The sequence below is a fragment of the Sphaerodactylus townsendi genome, linkage group LG03 (assembly GCF_021028975.2).
Source record: "Sphaerodactylus townsendi isolate TG3544 linkage group LG03, MPM_Stown_v2.3, whole genome shotgun sequence".
NCBI classification, from domain to species: Eukaryota; Metazoa; Chordata; class Lepidosauria; order Squamata; family Sphaerodactylidae; genus Sphaerodactylus; species Sphaerodactylus townsendi.
In genome coordinates, this window is record NC_059427.1 from 147076551 (window position 1) to 147097098 (window position 20548).

Consider the following 20548-nt stretch of genomic DNA (forward strand, 5'->3'; position numbering starts at 1 on the left):
GGGGGGAAGGGAAAGGAGTTTGTAAGCCCCTTTGAGTCTCCTGCAGGAGAGAAAGGGGGGATATAAATCCAAACTCTTCTTCTCTTCTTCTGTACTGTGGGTAAAGGTGCTAAATTCCGCCCCAGGTTTGAGGTTATCTATCATTGCCCCAATACTGACTCCCCATCGAGTCACTTCCCTTGTTTCCTTCAGAGCATTTCCTTTCACTGACAACTCCCCTTCCCCTGTGGAAAAAAGCCTCCTTGCTTTGTCCTCTGTCAAATTTTGCATTCCTCTCCGCTCTTCTTGAAGCCTCTGTTCTCCTTGCTCAGACATCTTATGCATCACCTCTGTGGGCACTCTTCTGGCACGGGGCACTGTCTCGCACACAGGACTACTTTGTTGCTGTGGACCTCAGGTGACCTCAAGAGGGCGAAGCGAAGCCCAAACAGACACGGAACAGAGGCGGGAGTGTAGTTGAGCCGAGACCCGAGAAACTGGGACGACAAACAGAGGCATGGGGGGTGAACCTTGTGCACAGGGGTGCCGGCGTTGGACCTTAAAGTCCGGGGTGGCGGGTTTACTTCTGGCCAGTACAACAAGAATACTCTGAACTGCTCCCTCCCCCTTATTCCTGCAGCACTACAAGAGGAGACCTTCCTTATGAGGAGAGGCTGCAGCGTTTGGGACTCTCTAGTTTGGAGAGGAGACGTCTGAGGGGGGATATGATTGAAGTCTATGAAATTATGCATGGGGTAGAAAATGTGGACAGAGAAATTTTTCTCTCTTTCTCACAATACTAAACCCAGGGGGCATTAATTGAAAATGCTGGGGAAGAATTAGGACTAATAAAAGGAAACACTTCTTCACACAACGTGTGATTGGTGTTTGGAATATGCTGCCACAGGAGGTGGTGATGGCCAACTAGCCTGGATAGCTTTAAAAGGGGGGCTTGGATATTAGATTTGATGGGAGGAGAAGTCGATCTATGGGCTACTCAGTCTTGATCTTGCCTTGATCTCAGACTGCAAATGCTCTTTAGCAGACCAGGTGCTCAGGAGCTAAGCAGCAGCTAGCAGCAGGCCATTGCACTTCTCTCCCATCCTGCATGTGAGAGCTCCCAAAGGCACCTGGTGGAGCCACCAAGTAGTAGCAGAATGCTGGACTAAGATGGAGACTCTGGTCTGATCCAGCAGGCTAGTTCTTATGTTCTTAGGGAGGCCAAAACCGAATGAGGCTCTGCTTACTCATACCTGTCTCATCCACAAAACACACGGAGACCTGCTTTTGTTCCAGAGATTCTTCTTTATTGAGTCAGTTTGCACAAACACCTTGTCTTTTAAGTGTATATATATATATAAAGAATTCATAGAGAGGTGTGGTTATATTAGCAGATCTTTTTCCCTACGCACTGGCCAGGCACACTAAGTAACAAGCCTTTTCACGCTCCCATAAAGCTCCAAAGGGAACAGCGAACTATCCAAAGTGGGGCCGGAAGAGGGAGGAGGGAAAGAAAAAAAGGGGAGCTGGGGAGAGGGGAGCAAGATCTTGAGGAACAGCCAACAGGCTTCACCTCCTACGGGTCCTGCCTCCTCCTCCTGCCTCAACAAAGGAGGGTCTTGCCTCCCCCACCTCCTTTACTAGAGGGGAGAAAAATCCCTGGATGCAGTCGTACCCCAATTCCATGCTGGTAAGCTCACAGCTAGCATTGGGAAGGAAGAGGAAGGCTGGGGGATGCAGAGGACCACCCCCCTCAAAAGCTAGTGTGTCGGGGCCGGGGCCAGGGCCAGGATGAAGAGTGAGCACTCCCCTCCCCAACCAATGTCCAGAGTGAGAGGAGTTTCACTGGGGACTTCTAAGCAGGGAGTGGGGAAGAATGAACAAGAAGCAACTCAGCTAACAGAGGGAAAACGACTAGGCAGGAGGTAGCCACGGCCATCACTCTTCCTTCTTGTCCTTGGGCCCATCGCAGGCAGCCTGTGAGAGACAAAGACAAACACAGAGTTGAGAAAAAGTGACCTCATTGGGGCAGATAAGATCTTGGGAATAGGTCTCCCAAAGACTTAAATGCAGGTTTATTTATTTTTTATTTATTTATTTCTTCGATTTTTATACCGCCCGATCCCCGAAGGGCTCCGGGCGGTGCACAACACTCAACATCAAACAGGAGCAATTCATACACTAAAATATAAATACATACAGATATAGAGGCTCCATCTCATCATCAACAAACAACCTAAAAATCCTAAAAACAGCGAACAACAATTGATACATAAATAAGACTTAAATAAACAAGAGGCGTCCAGAAACCCCAATTTAAAACCTATCCCCAAAGAAAGTGCCGGATCTAAGGGTCTCTCAATATGAGGGGACTCCGATGTAGCAGCACCAAGCAAAGAGCAGTGAGGGGCACTTACATCAGCTGACTGGACACCTGCTGCCCGGGTGGGACAGCCTACAGGCCCCATGAACTCACCAAAGGTTCCGTGAGGGCCCAGACAGCTATGGAGGGAGAGTGTTCCATTCAGGCAGGGCCAATGCTGTGAAAGTCTCTGGCCGTCTGTGGAGGCCAGCCACACTACTCAGCCGAGGCCGGGACCACCGAGTAAATTGGCATCTCCTGCACAGATGCAGAGGCTCGAGTAGGGATGTATGGGGTGATGCAGTCCTGTAGGTACGAGGGTCCCAGGCCGCGTAATGCCTTGAAGGTCAAAACCCACACCTTGAAGATGATTCGGAATTCAACCAGTTCTGGAGTGGAAGGCTTAAATATCCTATGACATGGAAGGCTTAAATATCCTATGACAGGTTCTGGAGTGGAAGGCTTAAATATCCTATGACATGTCATAGCTGCACTCCAAAACGAGGCATCGTCCATAAGAACACCAGACGGGCCCCGCTAGAGCAGACCAGGGGTCCATCTAGTCTAGCATCTTGGTTCACACAGCAGCCAACCAGTTCCTCTGGAAGTTCAACAACAGAGCACAGAGACCAAGGTCCTCGCAAGAAGAGCTCTACTGGATCAGACCAGAAGTCCCTCTAGTCCCGCATCCTGTCTCACACAGTTGCCAACCAGTTCCTCTGGAGATCCAACCACAGGGCATAAAGATGAGGCCTTCCCCTGTTGGCACCAAGATTCAGAGGCTGCCTGATTCTGCATCTATGCCAGGGGTCTTCAAAGAGTGGTTCTCCCAGATAGCTCATGGACTACAACTCCCATCCAGCCCCTTTCTGCCAGCATGGCCAAGTGGCAGGGCTGATGGGAATTGTAGTTCATGAACATCTGGGGGGGGGCATGGTTTGAAGACCCCTGATCTATGCTAAGAGAAAAGAACGTGTTTTGGTGTTCTATATTACAGAACACCCACAATTTTTTGGCCTGCGCGATGTATGTCAAAGAGCGAGTCCGTATCACATATCAGGCTTCATATCATATCAAGTGTTTCCATTTACACATTTACCACCTCTCCCTTCCACACCTTATCTACAGGGCAACTGAAAGTGACTTCTGCACAATTCAGGGTTCCTCCCCTCTTCACATCCTGGCCTGGAATACGGAACTACCTGGACGAAAACGATTTGAGGCCGACGCAGATATCCCTCACGCATTAGGCATAGTTTCTTCTGTCAGCCTGCATTAGCCAAAGGGAAGCCACGAGGGATAGTGAAGGCTAATTCAAACAACTGGGGATCTTATTCCGGCTTGCTTTATTTTTCCAGCGGGTTGGTCCGCAGTAGACAAGCGAGATTCCCGTCCAGTAGCACCTTCAAGATCAACAAGATTTCCAGGGTGAGAGGTTTTTTTAAAGTTAATGTTCCCCACCTGTATCTGATAAAGGGGGTTCACTTTCTTGGAAATCTTATTGTATCTCTAAGGTGCTACTGGTTTTGAGTCCTATTTAAGCATCTGTTTGGGACCAGCCTGAGTATTGAGCCCAGACACAGGAAACTGTTTTTGATATTTTTTTTTAAACTGAGAAAGCTAAATTTGACACCCCTTCCCACTAGCACAGGGAAGCTGGGGCAGAATGCGTGCTCTGTGAAACTCCTTGAAGGACAGCAAAGTAAGGTAGACAGCTTTCAGCTACGCTGGGAGAATGCCACCCAATACAAGCGCGACTGAGTCATTGCTGGCAGACAATGAGCTAGTCACAAGACTGCACATTCAAGCACAAACAACAGACCGGCTGTCTGCCAGCCAGTGACGTAAGATCACGACTCAGCCGCATTGTCCTCTGTCCATCTGGAAGGTGAGGGATACTTGGTGCTTAGTTCAAGTGTGTAACACCGTCCTGCTTTCCACTGTACATCAGCAAACTGTGTTTAAGTTCAACTTCAAGGGACCTTTATGAGGCAGATCAGTAAAAATAAAACAGAATACAGGACAGAGCGGGTGTTAAAACAAGGCGTAAAACTGGATAAAGGTTGGTAAGGAAGAGGTGATCGAGCTTCTATTAAGTCTTTGACTTGAGCACTTCTGATAAAAAATTCAGCTGTTTTTCCAGTTATCCTGCTGTCGCTATTATGCTCTGAACAACTAGAGCTGGGACAAGTAGGGAGAGTCTAGGTAACGCGTACCTCGGGCAAAAAAACATAATATGCTCGAGGGTCTCAACAGTATCCTGACAATATGCACATGTTCTATCTAGAAGTGGAATATTCAACTGTTGGCCCTTAAGAACGGCAGAGGGGAATGCGTTCCATCTAGCTTTAGCAGTGTTTAAGTTACACTAGGGACCCCTAACGGTTTTGAGTCTATGGGCACCTTTGGAATTCCGACACAACACTGAGGACGCAGCCACAGGACACTAAGAACAAAGGTTACGCACAACTCCAGCGGTAACTCTTTCACGCAGAAGCTCAGTTTAGCAGGATCCTTTTAAAATGAATATATGGTTTTTAAATGATATCTTCTTGCACACACACAATTTACGTCCGGTGATGCTGCAAAGATGTTTCTGATGTGGCAGCCGCTGCTGCTGAAGCAACTTCTTAAAAGTCTGTCAACTAGAAACCTTGGTCGCCCGCTTTCTAAAAACACTTGGCAGGGCCCAAGAAAGCTGTTGGTGGCCATCGTGGTGCCCAGAGGCACCACACCAAGAGCCCCTAAGTTTACATTAATTCTTAAGACACAAAGTACTGTGTGTCTGTACCTTGCACAACTGGCCTCTTGCAGGATTCTCACAGCACCCATAAGACAATTGCATGGTGACCTCAATTAAACAGGCCCAGGTGTTCACTATTGGCTGTCTGCATGAGCAACAATTCCGAAGGCATGCAAGAAGGAATGGAATTCAGATACCTGGAATTCTTGGGTGGTACCCTGTTAAAAATGACGCATGCAGCTCTCCATCCCTTTTGGCTCCAACGAAGCTGGGACAGTGGCTGCTGAGACCGTTGGTGGTTGAATAAAGCCCCTGTAGTTGGGTGGGGTTTGGGTGCCCCTTTCTCTGCATTTTGCGCCTGACCTCAGACTAGCAACAACTGAATTAGGCCAACACTAAACATGTCACAAGTCTGATCAACTGGCTTCAAGTTCAGATTGTGGGTGTCCCACCACTATCGAGTACATACAACTCGGATATTAAAACCACAGAGTTCTTACAGCTAGGAAATCCACAACGGAACCTTCCCAGTGCTCTTAAGAGACAACGTAGCAGGGGAATCCCTAAGTGCCCGAGTTCACAGCTTAGAGGATGCAGAGTGGTACGTCAGTCCAGAGGCATCACGTGGGGTGTTAACACCCCCAGACTGATCCTAGTCCGGGAATGAAAAGAAGTGAGGCGAAGGAAGACTCTTCACAGTCGGAATAGCTGGATGGGACTCGTCTGGCGAACGAAAGGATAATCTGGAGAACCGGGTTTGATTCTCTCCTCCTCCATATGAGCAGCGGACTCTTATCTGGTGAACTGGATTTGTTTCCCCTCCTCCTACACATGTGGCCTGCTGGGTGACCTTGGGCCAGTCACAGTTCTCTCAGAACTCTCGGTCCCACCTACCCCATAAGGTACAAATATTTTAATACATGAACATATAAACTTCGCAGCAGGAGGACAGAGGTGGGATCTACCCCACTTAGAAACCAGGAAAGAGTCTTCTTTCAGACCAGATTGGCCCAGAGGTCCTGAAAGTCTCTTGCCTGCCTCTGTGCACAGAGCAGGGATCACTGGAGGAGCGGGGGAAAAATTGAAAGATGTGAATTTCCTGCTTTGTGCAAGGAGTTGGAATAGATGACCCCTGGTGTCCTTCCGGCTCTGTGTTTCTAGGCTACAAGTGGCCGTCTGAAAGTGCAAGAAGGGATTTAACTGTATGTTTTCTGCAGGGAAAAAACTGCAGTTAGGAGGATGCCTGCACAACAGATGACTGGGGGCTCAAGGCAGCCCAGGCCTGCACCTGCTTAACTGCATAGGAACAAGCTTCGTCCAGTGACTGTCCACCACACGGCAGGATGGGCAGGTGCTCCCGATCGCTGCCATTCCACCAATGGTATTAGAAGGGAGCCCTGTAGTCCTGGGGGAGGGGCACAGTTCCTTTACACCAGCTGGAGGGGCCAGAAAGACAGCCAACCTGTGGACGTGGCAACATGTCCTACAAAACCTGCCGGCGGCACATGGGAGCAGCCCAAAAAGGAACGGAGGATGAACACTAAGTGCTTGGACCTGGGCCAAGGAGGTGGCACCGGCTACAGCTCCCACAACACTACACACCACTTGACAAACGGCACAAAGAGCTAATTGCCGTAGTCCAGGAGCACCTGCTCTCTCATTCACCACACCCCCGTTACAAAAATACACCAAACAGAATCCCCCAAGCAGCCATTTGCAGCCCCGTCCAAATCTGCATTGCAAACCTCCACCTTCTTTCAGAAGGCAGGGCAGAAGGGGTGGCTGCCGGCGCAAGGATTGGCAGCCGCCATCTGGGGCACACGAACAGCAGGCGGCATTCGCCACGTTCTCGCCGAGCAGCCCAGGCACAGATCTCTCTCTGACACAGGAGCCCACGGGGCCCCTCTGCTGCATCAGCATTTCTAGAAGAACCTCTGCAGGGTCCTCCGAGTCAACTAGGCATGCACACACCCTATTTTTAGGTCAACGGCGAGGCAAAATGTCATCCGGCCTCAGCCGCCTGATCAGGCTGGCTCTGGGTCTACGATGGGGGCAGAGGAGGAGCTGGCAGCCGCAACAGGGAAGCAGGGGGTCAAAATGAAGGCATCGCTCTGCCAGGGAAGGCCCTGCGGGGGAAGGTGGCAAAAAAGAAAAAGGAGCAGAAAAAGGAAGATACGCAGCAAGCTCCATCTGGCGAACCAGGCAGGCCCGAGGCAGTTTTAAAAAGATGGAGGAAATTCTTTAGAAGAAGAAGTTTGGATTTATATCCCTCCTTTTTTCTCCTGCAGGAGACTCAAAGGGGCTGACAATCTCCTTGCCCTTCCCCCCTCACAACAAACACCCTGTGAGGTAGGTGGGGCTGAGAGAGTCTCGAGAAGCTGTGACTAGCCCAAGGTCAAGGCTCCAGTTGGCGCGGTGCAGGTGGGAGTGCACAGGCTAATCTGAATTCCCCAGATAAGCCTCCGCAGCTCAGGCAGCAGAGCTGGGAATCAAACCCGGTTCCTCTAGAACAGAGTGCACCTGCTCTTAGCCACTGCTCTTAGCCACTACGGTCCCTTACTTGGCAATGTTGCTGGTTGGGAATTTTTCCCCCGGCTGCCTCTTTCTAAGGGCAAAGCCTTAAATCCTTTGGCCTGAGGGAAAGATACTTAGAAGCACCGTAGGCTTACAAAAAGCAGAGAGTGCTACGTGCAGAGTTGCCAACTCTGGGCTGGGAATTTCCTGGATATTTGGGGGGCGGAGCATGGGGAGGGCAGGATGTAATGCCACAGAGTCCATCTTCCCAAGCAGCTGTCTAGAGATCAGCTGTGGTTCAGGAAAACCTCCAGGCTCCACCTGGATGCTGGCGAGCTTAGCTGCCTGCTGCCGCCACGTGATCTGAGACAACCAGCCAGGTCCAATCTAGCTGGGGTCAAAACAACCCTCCCTCGCCCAGCGGAAAGTCTGGTATGAGAAAAATAAAAACAGTCCAGCAAATCCCAGTGCCGTCCAGCTCCACATTCAAAAAAAAAAAAGGAGCAGCAGTGGGGCATGAGGGGAGGTTGGGTGAGTCGTGTATCCGCAGGCCCATCTGGAGGAACCGGGTTTGATTCCCCGCTCTGCCGCCGCCGAGCTGTGGAGGCTTCTCTGGGGAATTCCAGATTAGCCTGTGCACTCCCACACACGCCAGCTGGGTGGACCTTGGGCGAGTCACAGCTTCTCGGAGCTCTCTCAGCCCCACCTACCTCACAGGCTGTTTGTTGTGAGGGGGGAAGGGCAAGGAGATTGTCAGCCCCTTTGAGTCTCCTACAGGAGAGAAAGGGGGGATATAAATACAAACTCTTCTTCTTCTTATCTGGGGAATTCAGATTAGCCTGTGCACTCCCCACACACTAAAGCAGCTGGGTGACCTAGGGCTAGCTCAGCTTGGAAGCTTCTCCCGGGAGGCCCCACCCACCCTCACAGGGTGTTTGTTGTGAGGGGGGAAGGGAAAGGAGATTGTAAGCCCCTTTGAGTCTCCTGCAGGAGAGAAAGGGGGGATATAAATACAAACTCTTCTTCTTATCTGGGGAATTCAGATTAGCCTGTGCACTCCCACACACGCCAGCTGGGTGACCTAGGGCTAGTCACAGCTTCTCGGAGCTCTCTCAGCCCCACCCACCTCACAGGGTGTTTGTTGTGAGGGGGGAAGGGAAAGGAGATTGTAAGCCCCTTTGAGTCTCCTGCAGGAGAGAAAGGGGATATAAATACAAACCTTCTTCTTCTTCTTATCTGGGGAATTCAGATTAGCCTGTGCACTCCCACACACGCCAGCTGGGTGACCTTGGGCTAGTCACAGCTTCTCGGAGCTCTCTCAGCCCCACCTACCTCACAGGCTGTTTGTTGTGAGGGGGGAAGCGTAAGGAGATTGTAAGCCCCTTTGAGTCTCCTGCAGGAGAGAAAGGGGGGATATAAATACAAACTCTTCTTCTTATTATCTGGGGAATTCAGATTAGCCTGTACACTCCCACACAAAACGGCTGGGTGACCTTGGGCTAGTCACAGCTTCTCGGAGCTCTCTCAGCCCCACCTACCTCACAGGCTGTTTGTTTGAGTCTCCTACAGGCTGTTTGAGTCTCCTACAGAGAAAGGGGGGATATAAATCCAAACTCTTCTTCTTCTTCTCAGAATGCTGACCAAGCACAAAGGGCTACCAGGTCCCTCCGGCCAGTGGCAGGGAATTTGTGTGTGTGTGGGGAGGGGGGGGGAGGGTTGCTCGATCAAGGTTGGCAAACTCCTGGCTACCATGCATGAGAGTCCACCTTCCAAAACATCTGTTTTCACCAGGAAGACTGATCTCTGTAGTGTGGAGATCAGCTGTAACTCTGGGGGATCCCCAGGAAACACTTGGAGGCTGGCACCCCTAAAAGCGTAGCAATAGCTTTGAGGGCCCAGCATGAGCAAGGGATTTCACCTGGCCTACATGCCATGCAGGGGTGGCCAACCTATGGCACTCCAGATGTTCAGGGACTACAATTCCCATCAGTCCCTGCCAGCATGGCCAATCGGACGAATGGGAGTTGTAGTCCCTGAACATCTGGAGCGCCATAGGTTGGTCACCCATGCCATAGGGCTGTGGTGGCGAACCTTTGGCACCCCAGATGTTATGGACTACAATTCCCATCAACCCCTGCTAGCATGGCCAATTGACCATGCTGGAAGGGGCTGATGGGAATTGTAGTCCCTGAACATCTGGAGTGCCAAATGTTCGCCACCACGGCCATAGGTGTCAAACTCGCAGCCCTCCAGACGTTATGGACTACAGTTCCCATCACCCCCTGCCAGCATCATGCTGGCAGGGGATGATGGGAACTGTAGTCCATAACGTCTGGAGGGCCGCGAGTTTGACACCTGTGCCATAACGTCTGGAGGGCCGCGGGTTTGACACCTGTCCCTCCAGATGTTATGGACTACAGTTCCCATCATCCCCTGCCAGCATAGGGTGTATATTGGGGTTTTCCTGACCGATCCAGGACTCTTCCAGACTGATCTAAGTTGCCTTGAAACCAGAAAGATTTTTCCGGGCAATCTTCTGGCAGTAACCCTCTGAATCTTCGTGGCAGGAGGCCACATCAGGGGAAGGCCTCGATCTCCGTGCCCTATTGTTGGACTTCCAGAGGAACTGGCTGGCCACTGAGAGAGACAGGATGCTGGACTAGATGGACCACTGGCCAGATCCAGCAGGGCTCTTCTTATGAAGGCCTCCTTGGTCTTTACGCCCTGCTGTTGGACCTCCAGCAGAACTGGTTGGCCACTGTGGGAGACAGGATGGTATGATATAGCCGGGCTCTTCTGATGTTCTTGAAGTCTCACCCTTCAGATGACTAAAATGTTTTGATGGTTTGAAACAAGTATATCCCACCTCACCTCCTCAGACTACAGGCAGCTAACAACACCGGAGCACAAAAACGTCAACAAAATGATGCCATTTCGTTTCGAATGTACATCTCACATTGCTTGAAATCAAGGGTTGTTTAGCTCCTTCCCCCCTCCCCAAATAAGCATGGCGTGCCTCGTTCTCTTCCAAGTCCAAGAACAAAAGTCAGAGGCTTTATGTTCCTGCTGCTCGGTTTACCCTGTTCAGGCACTCCCTTGGGATGCGCCAGCCAATGCTAAAGCTCCACCCACCTCATTCACCTTTATCAGTTCCCTCATAAGCCACTGCCTTGTGACTTGCATACGCAGCACTGAGCTGGCATGGGATCGCTGTTGCCAAAGTAGGGATTCCTTCCTCCTCGCCCAGATCTAGCAACAGGGCCCAGGTGGGGAGGAGTTGGCCAGCAAGGCCTGCCAGGTTGTTTGGGCCAAAAATTACCTGGCAACCAAAACCTGACTATTTTCACACTCATGTGTGGCAGTGCCAGGGTCGTTACGGGTGCAGAGTTTTAAAAGGCCTCTGTCAGGCCTGTGAAGTCGGAAGAGGGCACCCTCTTAGCCTCTTGAGAGCCGGTATGGTGCGGTTAAAGTGTCAAGCTAGGAGCTAAGAGACCCAGTTTCGAATCACTATTGATGCCATGGAAGTTTGCTGGGTGATACTGGTCACAAACCAGTCATAAACGGTCAACCTAGCCTCCCTCACAGGGTTGTTGTGAATCAAATGGAGCGTAGGGAACGATGTAAGCTGCTCAAGGTCCCCATTGGGGAGAAAAGCAGTGTGTAAAGTAAATAAAATAAATTAACAATTACCGCTGGACCTGAAGAAATGCTTCCACTAACGCCCTTCTATCTATTTATGGAAAAAAAAGTTCTGGTGATTGAAGTCGCTAGGGTCGCGAAGGGAAAGAGGCGGTGAGACTGGAGATATCATCCGCGGAGAGCCAGCAGCAGGAAGCGCGGGATCTCGCGGATCTGGCAACTCTAGCCATGTGCCAGTCCCTGGCACCTTATTAGGGTTTTCTACAATAGGGCGACCGAGGCGGGAGAGTGGGAGAATATCAGCATGATTATGGCCTCCACCCACCACTGGCGGAGGGAGGGGAGGGGTGGAATGCAAGGGGGGAGGGTTGCCTTCACGCATAAGGGAGGAAACGTTCGCCTAAGTCTAATCCATACCTGGGGCAAGAGCCCCTTTGTCCCTTTGTCTGGGACATCTGGTAGACCGTGGAGTCAGGTAGTCTCATGACCCTGTGACTCTCACGGGGAGTCTGGGGATGGTGTGAGCCGCAGGCTACCAGGAAAAGGACACAGATGGCACAGGCATTCCTGCGCTCTTTCTGAGGCTCTGCTGGGTTCGCGGGGCTCATCCCTACAGGTGATACAGCCCAAATTCCAACCGGCAGTAGCCCTCAAAATGTTCTACAGATTTTCAGCTATCAAATGAGAATGAAAATTCGGACTCCCCCAGCACTGCAAAACATGGAAGCAACAACACCCCCTCCCCATTCCCCAAGGGCTGTAAACCAGGGGTCCCCAACTTTTCAGCACTTCAAGAATCCGGACAGTATGGCAGGTGTATCCACAAAATGGCTGCCACAGCTTATCTTCAGGAGCAGCAGTGGCGTAGGAGGTTAAGAGCTCGTGTATCTAATCTGGAGGAACCGGGTTTGATTCCCAGCTCTGCCGCCTGAGCTGTGGAGGCTTATCTGGGGAATTCAGATTAGCTCTGTGCACTCCCACCTGCTATCGCCAGCTGGGTGACCTTGGGCTAGTCACAGTTCTTCTGAGGTTTTTCCTCTCAGCTCCCACCACTACCTCACAGGGTGTTTGTTGTGAGGGGGGAAGGGCAAGGAGATTGTCAGCCCCTTTGAGTCTCCTGCAGGAGAGAAAGGGGGGATATAAATCCAAACTCTTCTTCTTCTTCTTCAGTCACACAATGAAGATCCTTATTCTGTGGCAGAGGTTGCTTCCAAAAGCAACGTTTTTAAAAAATCTGCCAAGCCAATCGCATTTTCCGTGGAAAAAGAGGAGTTTGGATTTATGTCCCGCCTTTCCCTCCTGTAAGGAGACTCAAAGAGAGAACTCACGTAACTAGCTCAAGGTCACCCAGCAGGCTTCTGTGAAACTAGGCAGCCTGAAGAACCACAATGGCGGTCCCTTAACAAACAAATATTAGAGGGAAACACATCCAGTTCGCCATCAGGATAAGAATCTACAGGAGCTCCAGGTGGGAGGAATGGGAAATTTAACCCAGTCCTCCAGGATTACAGAATCCACCATTTTAACCACCACACATTAGAGGCGAAGGCCGGAGTGCTCGCACTTGAGCTTCCACTTGCCTTCAGGAAACCAAGCAGGCCGGAGGCCTGTTCTGGTGGGAACTACATTTCCCAGGGCATTCTGGGAAATGTAGTTCCCAAACAGGCAGGCCTGTTCTCCAGCCTGCTCGGTTTCTTAAAGTAAGTGGTGAGGGCTTCACCAGGGCCAGGGGAAATCCAGGAGACCACTGGGAAATGTAGTTCCCCACCAAGAACAGGAAGAGGCCTGTTCTCAGCCCGTTTTGTTTCTCTAAAGCAACAGGGCATGCACAGGGGAAGGAGGGGCCAAATCCAGGCGCCTCGTCGCGTGGCACACATCCCCTCCCCTGGCAGCGCCGGGCCAATAGTTAACCACTGCACCACGCCATTACCACCAGAAACTCCAAGCACTGGATGCTTTTCCATTCTCAGCAGCTTATTGCAGCGTTGGAAAGCCGCAAAGCCATCTGTCACCAAGTGGGATACGGCAGGTCTACCCAGCACAGCCCCAATCGGGGCATGTCTATCCGTGAAAAATTAGCTCTAAAACTTTCCAACGTGCCGCTCCACAGAGGCACACAGCCCACTAGGGCGACGCATGCGGTCACAAAGTAGTAATCGTGCGTGTGTATGCCCGCAAGGCCCTGCTGGGCAGACTCCTGCCACAACGCACATCTTTTGCTAATCCCCGGCCCCCAAACCACAGCACCTGGAGCTTAGCGTGTTCATCCAGCAGCCGGTCGTACTCTTTGGTCAGCCCATCCGCCTGTTTGCGCATCGCCAACGCCTCACTTTCAGCCTTCTCCAAAGCTGAGGAAGAAGAAAACACACAGCTTAGAACCCCACTTCGTTCCGGCAAGTCCTGTTTTTACCCATTTCCTCTTGCTTCATTAGTGGGCTATCCATGGAACTCTGTTTAATGTAAGCTAACTAATGGAAGGCTGACGAGAGAAAAGGAACTCCTGAATTATCCAGGGGAGAAGATGGGGGATTGCAGCCCCTCTCACTCAACTGTAAAGCAGAGAGCTTCCCACATTTCCAGGGAGCCTTTCCACCAACTCTCTGCCCATGCTAAGCTGCCAATTCTGTTTCCTATACATAAGACATCCCCTAAAATAAGACATAGTAGAGGGGAGTTTTGCTGAAGTGCTTAAATATAAGGCATCCCCGAAGTAAGACATAGCAAAGTTTTTTTGTTTGGAAGCATGCCCTAATTTTAACAGAACACAGGAAAAATAACACATCCCCTGAAAATAAGACACATAGCGCATCTTTGGGAGCAAAAATTAATATAAGACACTGTCTTATATTCGGGGAAACACGGTAGCAGGAAACCCGTTTGTACGAAAGTTGTTTCTAGCAAGTTGTATGCAGTAGGATTTTCATGACTGCCGAGGGGTCCGTATGAGAGATTGCTTCACCCTGGGCTTTAAAGCCGTTTCTACGTCAGAAACTTGCAGTGAATTTCCCCTAGCTGCTGCAAGATTTGTGCTCCTGTTTGGAGCTACACTCAAGAGCCAGCGTGGTGTAGTGGTTAAGAGCAGGTGCACTCTAATCTGGAAAACCGGGTTTGATTCTCAGCTCGCCATTAATTTTGAGCTGTGGGAGGCTTATCTGGGGAACCAGATTAGCTTGTGCACTCCAACACATGCCAGCTGGGTGACCTTGGGAGAGTCACAGCTCTTTGGGGCTCTCTCAGTCCCACCTGCCTCACAGGGTGTTTGTTGTGAGGGGGGAAGGGAAAAGGAGATTGTCAGCCACTTTGAGTCTCCTTACCCCTTAACCGAGCATAGGGATATAAATAAAACCCAAACTTCTTCTTCAAGAACTGTCCAGGACTTTTCACCTCAGTAGTTTAAGCACTAATACTGTTATCCTAGTCCAGGGGTCCTCAAATTCACGTCCAGGGGGGGGCCAAATGTGGCCCCTGTATAGGCATTTATCCGCCCGCCAGGTATGGTATGGCGATGGCTTCATTCATGTGCAGGGGCTCGAGGGAGAGGGGAGGAACTGCCGCCCAATCGGCTGTTGATCTGCAATTTACTATGAGATGGCACCTCCACCTAAGTCTCCATGAATTTTCTGACCCAGAGTTGGAAAACTTCTTACATGTGGCAACGGCCTCGCTCCTCGCCTCTTCCCTCTCGGGCTACTCCATGTGTTGCTCTCAGGCTTTCTTGTTCCTCACTCCATCTATTGGCATCAGCCAGGCTGGCTTTTAATCAGCTTCGCTGGCTGCTAGGAGGAAAGAACCCAGGAAGATACCTGATCCTGGGTTAGATGGAATGCTTCATTGGGAAAGTTCTGCTTTCCTCTTTTTTTTTTACAGGGGAAGGTATTCCACAGCCTCCCCAACAATATTTGGAGCCCACCCTGTACTTGACATACTTTGGTCACTGTTCTAAAAATAGACCATGACAGAAAGGCTGAAAGGTGAAATCAAACATTTTACGCATAGGAATTTGTTCATAGTTTTTTTTAGTTCGGCCCTCCAGCAGTCTGAGGGACAGTGAACTGGCCCCCGGTTTAAAAAGTTTGGGGACCCCTGTCCTAGTCGGAAACAGTTGAGTGGAAATGCCCTCAGAAGGGAAGTAGGCATTTTTAAACACTTTGTGCTCGGAGGATTTTTTAAAAAAAATTTGTAAAATTGAATGTTTTCCTTATTTTAGAGACATATTTGGAATAACTGGTAGCTATTTGGAAGCACTTTCCTGTCAAGTCACAGCCAAGTTATGGAGTCCCATTAATAGGGTTTTCAGGCCAAGAGATGAACCGAGAAGATTTGCCCCTGCCTGTCTGTGTAGCAAACACAGAGTGTCCTTGATAGTCTTCCATCAGAGTGCTAACCAGGGGCCAAATCTGCTTAGTTTATGAGCTCCAAAGAGATCAGAGTCTTCAAGGTCAGGTCTTCAAGGTCAGGTCCGGAATAGCTGGGAGAGGAAGATTTCACTCATGATAGGGATGGTGAGTTTGGAACCAAAGGATGACAGTTAAATTAGGGTTCCATGTTAGTGATAAAATTGGACTTTGTCGAAGATAACCTGCAAATTACCTGCAGCTAACTGACTGGCCTTGAACAAGCATTTCTGCCTAATCTTTCTGCAGGGAGAAAGTACGAAAATAAAAATAAGAACCCTCCACATAGATCTCGTTTCACTTCCTAGAAGAAGGGCAAAGTAGCAAGGCCATAAAAACCTCAACTCTTATTGGCCCAGGTTTACAATCTTGCCTATCTGTTAGGATGGAAATGGATCTCTGCAGGATGATTGACATTCCATATCCCCTCCAGCTGGTGCGTCGTCTGGGAGGTTGGGAAAATTCTCACAGACTTTGTTGGTTATACAATGTTAGATTGACAAACCAGGGATGGCCAAGCCCCCTGGCTGACTACCCTCTCCCTGTCCACTTCACCCTAACAAAGAGGAGGAGGAGGAGGAGGAGTTTGGATTTATATCCCCCCTTTCTCTCCAGCAGGAGACTCAAGGGGGCTTACAATCTCCTTGCCCCTTCCCCTCACAACAAACACCCTGTGAGGTAGGTGGGAGCTGAGAGGAGCTCCTGCAGAAGCTGCTGATTGACTAGCCCAAGGTCACCCAGCTACATGCGGGTGTGGGAGGCACAGAGCTAATCTTGAATTCCCCCAGATAAGCCTCCACAGCTCAGGTGGCAGAGCTGGGAATCAAACCCGGTTCCTCCAGATTAGATACATGAGCTCTTAACTTCCTACGCCACTGCTGCATCCTAGGCAGGCTAGGATGAGTGTGGCGACTGGTCCTAGCTCACTTAGCAAGTTTCCATGCCAGAGTGGGGATCTGAACCCGAGTCTGCCTGATCTTAGTCCAGGGGTGGCCAACCTGTGGTGCTCCAAATGTTCATGGACTACAATTCTCATCAGCCCCTGCCAGGCATAGCCAAATCAGCAGAGGGCTGATGGGAATTGTAGTCCATGAACATCTTCGAGCAACCATAGGTCAATGCCCCCTTCCTGTCTTAGTCTTGGGGTCCAACACTTAAAATCCACCACACCACACTGGCTTCTTCTGACCCAAGTCACACAGCATCTCTAGGAAGTAGTTCTTGCAGTATCTCAGATGTGACAATTCCCTATCAGCCTTTCCAGCATGGCCAATTGGCCATGCTGGCAGGGGCTGATGGGAATTGTAGTCCTTAACATCTGAGTGCCGCTAGTTCACTATGGTCCTAGGGACACATGCTCTAGTTTCTTATGCCGTTTGCAGGGATTTGGGGGGGACGGGACGACAGGGGACACATTTGCTCAGTCAGGGGATTTCCCAGCTCCCAATTGGCACTCATGAGCCACCAGCTTTCTTTTAGCTTCACTGTCCAGAGGCAGGACAGCAACGAGGCCCCCCCCCCAGCCCCCCAAGTGAGAGAGAGCTCACCAAACCCTTGCCTCGTATGGAAAGGCAGTACGCCCTCTTCTTGCATCTGTCACTGTGCCAAAGGTGATAAGGATCCTTTTTTTTACAACGGCTTGCATTGCTGGAATTCTCTAGCCTTGAGGGGTTTTTTTTAAATGCAGAAACCGCACGCACTTCCAAGAGGAAATAAATGTATTGTCAAAGGCTTTCACGGCCGGAACCACTGTTGTCCATTTTCCGGGTTGTATCTAGAACCTCTGAAGATGCCAGCCACAGATGCAGGCAAAACGTCAGGAGAAAATGCTACTGGAACATGGACATACAACCCGAAAAACCCACAACACCCTAGAAATAAACGTTGCTACCTACCTTCCTACCTAAGCGACCAGTATGGTGTGATGGTTAAAGGGTCAGGCTAGGATCTGGGGAAAACCATGTCTGAATCCCCACACTCTCGGCGCTGACCTGGCTAGTATTTGGGTGAAAGACTCCAATGAATACCAGAGTTGTGACCAGACACAGGAAATGGCAAAACGCCTCCAATGCCTCTTGCCTTGAAAACTTGAGGGAGCCAAACTTAAGCCAGCTGTGACCTGAGGGCAAAAAAACCTTGAACCCAAACCCTACCTTCCACTGCCCGTCCACCTGGGCAGTTAAAATGAGAAAGGTGACTGAATTTAAAATAAAAAGTACATACGTGTCTGAAACAGCCCAGTCATCTTTAATCATGCATGCAACAGACACCACAGAGATAGGAAACCTTGGAAGCCATCTACTCCACAGGTGTCAAACTCGCAACCCTCCAGATGTTATGGACTACAGTTCCCATCATCCCCTGCCAGCATCATGCCTATGAAGACACCTATGAAGATAACCTGCAGTCGTGTGGTGGGGGAAACTGAGGATTGATACACTGGACTGAATGGTTTGAAAGAGTTTGATAGATACCACGGATCACTAAAAAGACACATTAGTTCTATAGTCCAAATCAAGCCTGAATTCTGCCTTGAGGCTAAAATAACTGAACCAAGACTATCACTAATTTAGTCACATCAAGTTTAGACAAGACTCACTGGAAGAGAGTTTTAACTCTCAAAAACTGATACCCTGAAATTCTGGAAAAGCCAACCGTACTAGGAAAAGTCGTAGGTCGCAGGGAAAGACCCAAGGTGACACAGACCAGCTCAATAAAGGAAGCCTTGGCCTTCAGTCTGAAAGCACTGAGCTACGCTGTTAAGAACAGGAAGTTTTATTATTGGATTTATTTATTATTGGAATTATCCACCACCCTTCCCTGAGAAGGGAATGGGAGGCCATCCATTTCATGGAGTCGCTGTAAGACAGAAGCGACTTGACGGCACATAGCATCCACACGCTGGGCAGAGAGAGGCCAATTCATGCAGGCAGGAGGCTGGTGTGCTTCAGTTAATGCGAAACCCCTACTGCTACCCCCCCCCCCCCCCCCCCCCCCATTTCTAAAGGTGACTCTCCAAAACCCGGTCAGAACAGCTGTGTCAAACTGGAAAACGCATGGTTTGCAGAGGCCACGGCTGGGGGAGGTCCGCCGGGCCACTGTGCTATGTGAACGGGCCAGGCGGGATGGGATGGAAGAGCAGGAGCTGTTACATGAGCCCACCCCACGAGGCAAGAAGGTCGGGAGGGCAGCCAGCCACCCAATCCGGCTGAAGATTCCTCCGCAGCTGATGTCAACCCCTCCGGCTGGCCAGTTCTGGTCATGGGAGCCACCAAAGCCGCTCAAAACTGGCTGAGACTGCCATCGAAAACATCCACTCGCTATTTTTTTGTGACTGTTATTTTAAAGGCACCAAGAAACAGGCGTGGGGAGAAAGAAAATGTAACTGGAGCTTCTGAAAATATGGCGTCGCAGGTCCCTCCCTTAATCTCCCACCCCTCCATCCCCCGGGTGTTCAACGGCAGCTGAAGTTTCCAACTACCTGCTGAGAACAAGCAAAGCTCCCTGCAGGAAAGGAGCCGCTGGGTTCCAAAACCAAGCCTTACGCAGGCTGCGAAGATCCATTCTAACACACAGGCATCCATCTCGCATGAAGACTCTGCAGGGATCGCGCACCCCACCATCGCAGCCAGCTTAATCCAAGTCTGGCGGGTACATATTTGGGTCATGCTTGCATAGCTTGACTAAATTATGCAGGGAATTGGAACATCACAAGTAAATGAGAAACAGGCAAAGATCACTTTCCCCAAGAAGTTTAAAAATTAAGACTGTAAAACTCGGTCCCCATTCGATCCCTTCGCTCCACTGCCCAAGTCAGTTTGGTACCTGCTATTTTGTTTGCTATTTCTGCCATTTTTGTTTGTTATTAACATCTGCCTTTCTCACTTAAGACTCAAGGCAAGATCACATAGCGTTAAGTCAAATTAATCTAAGTCATTGGCCAGACCTCACTTGGAATACTGTGTCCAGTTCTGGGCACTACAGTTTAAGAAGGATATTGACAAGCTGGAATGGGTCAAGAGGAGGGCAACCAAAAGGTCTTGATTCCATGCTCTATGCGGAGAGACTTAGGGAGCTGGGTAAGTTTAGTCTGGAGAGGGGAAGGTTAAGGCATGATGTGATAGCCGTGTTTAAATATTTGAAGGGATGTCACGTTGGTGAAGGAGCAAGCTTGTTTTCTCTGCTCCAGAGACCAGGGCAAGGAGCAATAGGTTCAAGGTATAGGAAAAAAAGATTCCATCTAAACCAGGGGTCCCCAAACTACGGCCCGGGGGCCAAATGTGGCCCCCTGAAGGCATTTATCCTGGGTCCCAGCCAGGCATGGTGGGTGGATGGTCTCCATTCATGTGCAGTGGGGGCTCCGAGGGAGAGGAGGGAACCGGCCCCAACGGCCGTGTTGATTGCAGTTACAATGCTGGATGGCACCCTCTTAAATCTCCATGCATTTTTTTCTGACCCAGAGTTGGAAACTCTTTACACATCAAAGTATAAGTAACGCAAACGCCTGCTCCGCCTTCCCACTCGCTAGCACCCATGGTATGTGTTTTCGCTCCTTCTGGCTTTCTGTTCCACCACACTTCCCATTGGCATCAACAGCCAGGCTGGCTTAATCGTCAGCCCATTCGGCTGCTAGAGGAGGAAAGAACCCAGGAAGATACCTGATCCTGGGTTAGATGGAATGCTTCATTGGGAAAGTTCTGCTCTTTTTTTTTTTTTTACAGGGGGAGGTATTCCACAGCCTCCCCAACAATATTTGGGAGATTCACCCTGTACTTCAAAATTTTTGATATACTTTTGGCTCAAATTTCTGGTTCTAAAAAGTAGACCATGACAGAAAGGCTGAAAGGTGAAATCAAACATTTTACAATCATTTGTGCATAGGAATTTGTTCATAGTTTTTTTTAGTCCAGCCCTCCA

The 20548-nt window shown here is 50.1% G+C and overlaps 1 protein-coding gene across 1 annotated transcript in view; it reads right to left on the reverse strand.

Moving 5' to 3' along the window:
- Positions 1-1264: 1264 nt before the first annotated feature.
- Positions 1265-20548, reverse strand: part of BCAP31 (B cell receptor associated protein 31) — an 88000-nt gene continuing 68716 nt past the window's right edge. The window contains exons 7-8 of the mRNA XM_048490931.1: positions 13485-13585; positions 1265-1956 (exon numbers count right to left, since the gene is read on the reverse strand). Of these exons, the coding sequence (XP_048346888.1) occupies positions 1918-1956; positions 13485-13585 (140 nt within the window). The 3' untranslated portion in view covers positions 1265-1917. The remainder of the gene's footprint in view (positions 1957-13484; positions 13586-20548) is intronic.